At 47.6% G+C, this 8,802-nt stretch overlaps 1 protein-coding gene across 2 annotated transcripts in view; it reads left to right on the top strand.

Annotated features, from left to right (window-relative positions):
• pax5 (paired box 5) overlaps nucleotides 1-7,090 on the top strand; it is a 44,149-nt gene extending 37,059 nt beyond the window's left edge. For both annotated transcript variants that reach the window (XM_078291456.1, XM_078291459.1), the window contains exons 8-11: nucleotides 2,190-2,291; nucleotides 4,849-4,935; nucleotides 5,729-5,815; nucleotides 6,973-7,090. In XM_078291456.1, the coding sequence (XP_078147582.1) occupies nucleotides 2,190-2,291; nucleotides 4,849-4,935; nucleotides 5,729-5,815; nucleotides 6,973-7,055 (359 nt within the window). In that variant the 3' untranslated portion in view covers nucleotides 7,056-7,090. The remainder of the gene's footprint in view (nucleotides 1-2,189; nucleotides 2,292-4,848; nucleotides 4,936-5,728; nucleotides 5,816-6,972) is intronic.
• Nucleotides 7,091-8,802: the final 1,712 nt, after the last annotated feature.

Genomic DNA, 8,802 nt, shown 5'->3' with positions numbered 1-8,802 from the left:
AGAGTTAGATAGGGAGACAGAGAGAGGGAGAGAGAGAGAGAGAGAGAGAGAGAGAGAGAGAGAGAGTATGTGTGCTCATCTGTATCTGCAAGTGAGCAAGGAAGAGACTTGTACTTGTTCGTTGACCTCTACGGCAAAGCTGTGGAGAACAGATACATCAACACAACTGACATACATATGCACCCACACACAAACACACCACACACACAGAGAGACAGACAGAGACACACACAGACACACACACTCACACACACACACTCACACACACACACACACACACACACACACACCTCAGAGGATCTGGCCCTGTCTGCCCCCTCTAAGTTGGGCTGTGGAGAGTCCATCGTTTTCTCTTCCCTCCCTCCCCTCCCCTCCTCTCCTCTCCTCCACTCTCTCCTCCCTCTCCTCCTTGCCCTGTGCACTGACCCTGAGCGGATGAGTAGCCCGTCTGCACTAATGCCTCGCTGTCGCGTCAAACACCGAGAAAAACTTTACTACCACCGAGACAGGAGAGAGGAGGCAGAGAGGGACAGAGGAGGCCGGAGGAGAGAAGGGAAGGGATACGGTGTGCGAGAGAGAGAGAGAGAGAAACTAAAAGGGAGGGAGAGACAGAAGCGAATATTAAGAGAAGAGAAGAGGACAGCGATGTGAGAGGAAGAGATGTTGGACTTAGGATTGTGCAGCAGAGACACAAACAACAGATAGATCGGTGTACGCACATGCTCTGTCTTTCTCTGCTTACTTCCTCGTCTCATATTCTCCCCTCATTTCCTCTCCTCTCTCTGTTCTCTCCATTTCATTCCCCGTCTTTATCCTCCTCTTCCTTCACTTCCACCTCATCTCCTTGTCTTTGTCTTCTACGTTCTCTCTATTTCGTTTCACGTTCTCTATGCCTCCTCTTTCCTCCTCCCCTTCTCCTTGTCTTCTATGTTCTCCTCTCTATTTCATTCTCCCTCCTCCTCCTCCTCCCCTTCTTCCTCTCACTCAGTTAGTGGTGGTTAAGTGGAGGGGAAGTGAATGGGATTGATGGTGTTAGCATCTGAGCTGTTTATGATGATGATAAATGTGTGTGTGTGTGGAGGGGGGGGGGGTGTTGATGTGTATGTGTGTGTGTGTGTGTGTGTGTGTGTGTGTGTGTGTGTGTGTGCGAGTGTGTGTGTGATGATGATGAATGGAGGGCTCCCTCTCCACGCACTCCCAATGTCTAGTGCGTGCAAACACAGAGAAATGATTTAGGCCGACACACTGTCATGTAGTCTAATGCAGTTATATATCCTATCCACTCACTGACAGACAGAAAGAGAGGGAGAGGGGGGTGGAGGTAATGAGGGAGAGGGGAGTAAATTACTAGATGTCGGACGATGGAAAACAAGGGAAGGGGGAGAGAGAGAGAGAAAGAGAAAGAGAGAGAGAGAGAAGGAAAGACACAAAAGAAAGGAAGAGTGAGACCCTCCTCCATGCATTTTCAATAAACACTGAAACACAATGATATTTTAAAGGTGTTATGTGTAGCGTTTTAACACCAACAAATCATTACCACATTCATTTTGAGTCATTAGTATTATTACCATAAACAAACAAAACCACTGCCGAGGCCACAGCTTCTACCGGCCTCTGCACTGCATCTTAATTGTGAGCCACTGGGTCGGTTTTTGCAGGGAAATCTGCTGCATTGGTTTGCGGCACAAAGGGAAATTGCTTTGTGGCACAAAACAGGAAGAGAGCGCTGTTTTTCCAGTGCAAACCGAAAAAGTAGAAACATCCTCTTTGTGACAAGAAGCGACAGGGTTTATGGGAAATGTGGTCTTAATTTTGAGAAACACGAGCACTAACAATACCACTGGTGTGAGATAGAGGCCACCAATCATCTTGACCATGGTCTCAGTTGTTTGACAATGATATGTTGATATTTAAAAATGCTACATGTAGCACCTTTCATTTTTGTTGAGATACGCTCATAAGAACCCCTAAAATTAAAAGGCATAAATAAGGTTAGAATTTGAAACAATACCGTGAAGCAAGGTAGTGGACTCACATCTGGGCAATACGTGTGATGTCAAACTTTTATTTGATTACAAACGATGATGGTGATGATTACGATGACGATAATGTTGATGTTGATGATAATAATATAGATAAGGTAGATGATGATAGTAAATATGTGTGTGTGTGTGTGTGTATGATTGTAGGCCGTGACCTCGCCAGCACCACTTTGCCAGGCTACCCTCCTCACGTCCCTCCTACTGGACAGGGCAGCTACTCCACCCCCTCCCTCACTGGCATGGTACCTGGTGAGTATGCGCTCTCACACACACACACACACACACACACACACACCATACACAAACGCATACAGAAACATGGGAATTTATTCAGAAACGAAGGCTATTACTTTTACTCAACACCTAAAAATGCCATTGTGTGTGGTTTTCCTTTACAGTTGTTCTGTCATCTTTCATATCCCATCTGTATGTCCGTTCAACTCCCTCTCAACTATGACTGTATATGCAGATCTGTTTGAAATCCCACTGGATGTATGTGTGGTGGTGGTTCCTGTGTGTGTGTGTGTGTGTGTGTGTGTGTGTGTGTGTGTGTGTGTGCTGGGGTGTACTTGCCTTTGCCACTTCCTCTTCCTTGTCTGTCTATGCTACGGCTGACAGTGCTCCCAGGGGGTGGCGTGTGTGTATGTTTTTGTGTGCATCTATGTGTGTGTGTGTGTGTGTGTGTGTGTGTGAGAGCTTGTGTGTGCCTCTGTGTGTGTGTGTGTATCATTAGAACCCAGCCACAGTAGCACAGCTGTCCCTCCTCAACATTAGTAATTTGTTTTTAATGAGAATCACCAGTGACCCACGACTAATTCATTCATTCCCTTCCACTCCGCCTTCTACGCTGCTTTTGTGTTTCAATCCTGGACCGCCATTCTTGTTCTCTCTCTCTCTCTCTCTCTCTCTCTCCCCCTCCGACATGCAGCTCATTGGGGAGCTGTGGTAGTCATGGTCAGTATGAAGTATACTGTGGAGAAATAGAGGGAGAAACGCCAAACAACAGCAGTGGAACAAAGTCAAAACCAAAAAAAAAAAAAGAAGTGCACCTTTGATGTTGTTTACAAGTCCTTGTCTCTGTGTATTCCCAATCATTCAGTTTCTGACACACACCCATGGGCTGGCACGCACGCACGCACACACACACACACACACACGCACACACACACACACACACTCTCGGTGGACATGTAGGAACAGCACGTCTAAAGATGGGTAACCCTGTCGCCCTGTCCCCCTGCGCTCACCCCGTCCTGTCCCCAGGTTTGACAGCATGTTTGTGTGTGTGTGTGTGTTTGGGTGGGTGTATGTTTACGCGTGTGCTGGCATGCAATTGTTTGTGTGCGTGCGTGTATGTCGGTGTGTGTGTGTGTGTGTGTGCGCGCGTGTTTGCTTTTGACAGTGTGTGCGACCTTGACACCGAGCTCCACACGGGGGACCCCTGTGCCCCCCTCCTCCTCCCCTTCCTCCCCCCCTCCACCCCCTCGTCTCCTAAACAACCTGACACGTTGCCGTCACCACGGTGATGACAAGGGGAGGATGCTCGCACCCGGGGACGCCATGGAGACCGCATGCCGACCCCACCTGACAGACTCAGCACGCACGCACGCACACACACTCATACACACGCACATGCACAAAGGGTAGGTGAGTGGGAAAAACAATACTTGGGTTGTACACACAAACACACACACACACACACAAACACCGTCTCGACATCTTAAATTCTCCTCAGCGAATATTCCGCTGCGGCCCGGGTTTGAAAACTCCCCGAATGAGTGAAAGAGATAATCTCTCAACTTTGCTTCTCCGGCTTCGCCGTGTTTTATCTCAGCACTTCTCAGGCAAATTATCCTCCTTTTTGTCCGCTCTGTCTAATATCATACCTTCATTAAGCAAGCAACTCTCTTCTGCTGTTCTTCTCTCTCTCTCTCTCTCTCTCTCTCTCCCTCTCTCTGTCTCTCTCTCTCTGCAGCAGGGGGGCTGACACTCAGAGGGGGTGTAGGAGAGCAGTGAGGCAGAACCGACAGAACGAGAGGGAGAGAGAAACGGGGTGGGGGGGTGGGGTGGATGGAGGGAGGGGGCATCAGGGTCTGTGACTGTCAGCTAAGGGAGAGGGATCCCCCCGGGAGGAGTGAAGGTTCAGGAGAAAAGAAAAGAAAGAGCAAAAGAGTGTGGGGGGGGGGGGAGAAAAAAAACGAGAGAGAGCAAGCGAGCGGAGGGATGGAAAAAAGAGGAGAAGAAACGGGGAAGAATGTTGTTTTGATGTGAAGGGTGACGGGCCGACCGTAAGTCAGGCGGGCCCGAGGACGAGGGAGAAAAATAAAAGGAGGACGGGGTGGAGGGAAGAGCGGGAGGGGAAGAAGAGGGAGAGAGGGAGAGTAGACCCCAGACAGTAGGTAGTAAATGAGGGAGAAAAGCTACGCTATCATCCACTGTATGGCAGCAGCACTACAGACTCACTGAGCTCTCCAGCTTAGTCACTCTCAAGCAGCCTGTAAACCTTTCTACAGAAGAGATAGGGCAGGTTAAGCCTACACTGCAAGTCAGAGAAATTACCATCTTCCACAGTTTCACTGCTGGCCTTCATCTGTGCTCACACAGCCTCGCTTGCTTCCAGGGCCGGTGACTCAGGAAGTTGAGGTGGATAGAGCTCGGTAAAACGCAGGGTAAAAGAGTATGAACCCAAAAAATGAACCTATTTATCAAGGAAAAAGTCAAGAAATTGAGGAGGATCATCCCGACCTCTACATGCAGCCAACTGCTTCTAAACATGATCTGTTTTTTTGTTTTTTTTGTCTTTCAGGGGGAGATTTTTCCGGAAGTCCATATTCCCATCCTCAGTATTCCACATACAACGAATCATGGAGATTTCCTAACCCCAGTTTGTTAGGTAGGTGTATCCCGCAGCTCTGTACTCCTTGGATCAATAATTGTATCAATGGATTTCATTTCATTCTGACTCACATCCCACTTCAAACCACTCTAATAGTCCTCCTCTAATATGCTGTATCTTTCATGCTCCGCTGTTCATTTTTTCATTACATCACATTTCCTTCTATATTGTACTGTACAATACAGTACTTCACAGCCATACTAATGGTTCTGTGCAAAGGATTTTTTTTTTAAAGACTGGTAATTTGGGGATTGAATGGATTTGAAGGAAAAGGAAAAGGAAGGCAGAGAGAGAGAGAGAGAGAGAGAGAGAGAGAGAGCGAGCAACAGATTAGTAGGCCTTTATCTGCATCTCATCAATGTCACATTTTGGGGATTTGTGGAATCTGATGTCCTAGAATTACAGTGGAGGAAGTTGACTCTGACCACATATTTAAGATCAGTTGTCACACTATCACTATCTTAACAGTTGAGAGATTTGCACTTTCTCACCGGGCTGCAAAGTGAAAGAGTAAAAATGTTTTCCACCTTCCAAAAATCACAATCACAGATATTTGCACGAAAAACTAACTTCACTCCTCTGCATGAGTGTTTAAGGTCTGGGAGTTTAAAGTCTGTCTAGGGATCCATTTCAGGGGTCATGTTTAAAGGTGAAACAGTCAGGGGCGACAGTTAAAAGGTCAATAGGTGAGGGGGTCAGGCTGTGCTGACCTGTAGTGACCCCCCCTCTCTTCCTCTCTTCCTCTCCTCTCCCTCCTTCCCTCCTTCCCTCCTTCCCCCTCTGTCCCCAGTGTTTCAGCAGGACTACGGTTCTCTCCTGGGGACGGAGATCGGCTGCTCCTCCAGTCTCTTCACCAGCCAGGCAGGACAGATGCAAGGTAGGTGGGGAGAGAGAGAGAGAGAGAGAGAGAGAGAGAGAGATGAGGAAATCGGGAGCTATGGGGAATGGAGAAGAGGGAGAGAGAGAGCAAACAAAAGAGTAGAGACAAGTAAAGAGAGTGGGCGTGGTAATCCCAGCCACAGCGTACGAACCTGTACAGAGGATGATGAGGAAAGACGAAGGCGGAACGTAAGAAAAAGAAGAAGGACAAAGAAGAAGAGACCGCAAGGGGATGAGAGAGGCGACAGCTTTGAGTCCGGGCCGCCAGTCGGAGTTGGGTATGAAAACGGACGAGCAGCCACATCATATGAGGACAGGATACACATTAGGAGACACTGGATGGATGGGAGGCGAAGAATGAAACAGAGGGAAGGATGAGAGGAGAGGTGACGAATGAAAGAAACAGGAGGGGAGGGGAAAAAAAAAAAGAGGCGAAAGGGGAGAGAGGGCGTCTGAAGTCTTGAGTGAGACTAAATAGTTTGTCAGGCCGGCTTAATGCCTCACTTCCCCAAAAAGCCTCCTGAGATTACCTGGACTGTGGACAGACACAGGCTGTCAACACACAGCGGGGCTGATTGATGGAAGTGACAGGGACAGGTGTGTGTGTGTGTAGGTGTGTGTGTGTGTTTGTGTGTGATTGTGTGTCTCTGTGGGGTTACAGTATTGAATTGACCCCTTCCCCGAGGGGAGAATAGACTCGAGGGATCAGTAGTAGTAGAGCTGTACTCTGTGTGTCGGCTTAGACTGTCACTTAGACCGTGTGTGTGTGTGTGTGTGTGTGTGTGAGAGAGAGAGAGAGCTTTGAGTGTCAAGAAGTGAATTTATTCTGTCAGTAGTGAGGTATTGGGTGACCATGTGAGGGAGGCTGTATTTTTACACCATCATTTGCTTCATCAACCCATGCTATCTCATCCCTGCCTTTCACATTGTTAAAAGTAAAATATATTACAGCAATATTACGGCAAGCTGCTCATTTTACATTTTCAGTACATTTAAGTAATGCAGCTAACAAACTTCATTTCCATTCGATAGTCAATATTTGATGAGGCTCACACAGCAGAATTCATCCTCTGAATTTTAAAAACTTCCCATGCTCCATCTTACCGTATGTGTGTGTGTGTGTGTGTGTGTGTGTGTGTGTGTGTTTCTCCCCAGGGTCGCCGTACTACTACAGCGCAACATCACGGGGGGCGGGCCCTGCTGCCACTGCAACAGCCTCCGCCTACGACCGCCATTGACCCCTTCTGCCGAGAGACGAAGAGGATGAGGAGGAGGAGAAGAAGAAGAGCAGAGGAGAAGAGGGAGGGAGGGAGGGAGGGAGGGATAGCACCAGCACCATCCGATACAAGCCTGCCTACAAACGGAAGACAAAGAAGAGGAAGAAGAAGATTTCAACTTCTTGACGTCAGTGAAGTTTGAATTTTCTTTTGATTGACACTTAAGCCGACCCCATGCACTGCTGGGCTGCGACTCAGAGACAGAGTCTCACATTACTGCTACGACACTGCCATGGCACTGTTAGTAAGTTGCCATGACAACTGCAGGACTGATCATAACGTTTCACAAATGGCTAAATTATAGCGATTCGGACACTCCCGCGTTATATCAAGGCACCCTGTTATCTGTGTTTTCAACCAATCAGCTACAAACAAAAGTTGTCAGTAGGAATTGTGATCTCCTGGGTACGATGTTGTGTTTTTACTCTTATCGGTTTGGCATCTTTTTATGAAAACCTTTGAGCTGATAAGAGCAAAAATCACTTTTCCAAACATAGTCTTTTTATGGCCAGACATCAATCAATCAATTTTCTATGCCATGCTACGGTGATGTAAAGACAATCCAATTCTCATAACCTTGAACGACCAAATTACTAGCTGTGGGATGGGTTACCATAACATTATCATTCTGGCCTCTTCCCTGTAGATTCGACCCTTCCCCCCCCCCCCCCCCCCCCCACCCCGGGATCACAACGCTTAAAGAACGGGGTGCCCTCCTTTCTCACGGGAGCGTTCGGCTTCACAAGTCAGTGGTCGCAGCCAGAGCCCGCTATGCCTGCAGCTGTCCCATAAGGAAAAGTGCATCCGAACAGCCGCACTTGCGTTCTGAGTCGTACGAATGCCACCGAGCAGCGGACAGGCCTTTCAGTAAAGCACAGCCTAAACTCTGAGCCCTCTTGAGTGAATCGTGTACACGTTCTCGTCAGACCAAAACCCAATCAACCAGGGAGTGTTATTGTACAGGAGGGTGCTATCCCACCTTCCCAGCCAAGATTTAGTCCTGATTAAGAGCTATTTATAATGGAGGAGAGACAGAGTAATATATTTAGAAGCTTTTCTGCGCTGCACTCCGTGACAAGAGTGAATGCCTGTAATGATTTATAATATGTGTCACACTGTTGTGCTAGAATAGTGACGATGATGATGACGATGCAGTGAAATATGAAATCTTAAAACTTTCAATATGAAATGAAGTCTTTGTTTATAAATGTGATACGATTGCGATTTTCCTGTCTATAGTTTGTCGCCTGGTTATCAGCTGACACAGGTGCCATTTAACGAGACGCCATTTTTACCCGCTTCCTGAATATTCTGACGAAGAGCCAGGAAGTCGCGGCACCCTCTCTTTCTCTCTCTCTGTCTCTCTTTCTATTTCTCTCTTTAAACTCCCCAAAGATGGCCCCCCCTAGTGGACCGGCTGACTAACTACAAAAGCACAAAGAGACTCAATCATCATTCAAAGGCGCCATTTTTACTTTTTGAATTCCATTCAGAACCATGAAGCCCTTCTTCTCCCCTTCTTGAGTGCTTGTCCTTGTGCTGTTTGACATACTGAAATTGTTTCTATAAAAGCATTGCTTTCGTGTAAACAAGTGAACCTGTTTTCTTTTCGTTTCTCTCCTACATCAGTTCTGCGCTGTGACAATGCATGACACCGGGGTCGAGGCCTTACCCATTCATGTACAGACGGAGTAGGGAGTGGGACAGA

This window comes from Centroberyx gerrardi, chromosome 3, assembly GCF_048128805.1.
Source record: "Centroberyx gerrardi isolate f3 chromosome 3, fCenGer3.hap1.cur.20231027, whole genome shotgun sequence".
Lineage (NCBI taxonomy): Eukaryota > Metazoa > Chordata > Actinopteri > Beryciformes > Berycidae > Centroberyx > Centroberyx gerrardi.
This window is presented reverse-complemented; position numbering and strand designations above follow the sequence as displayed.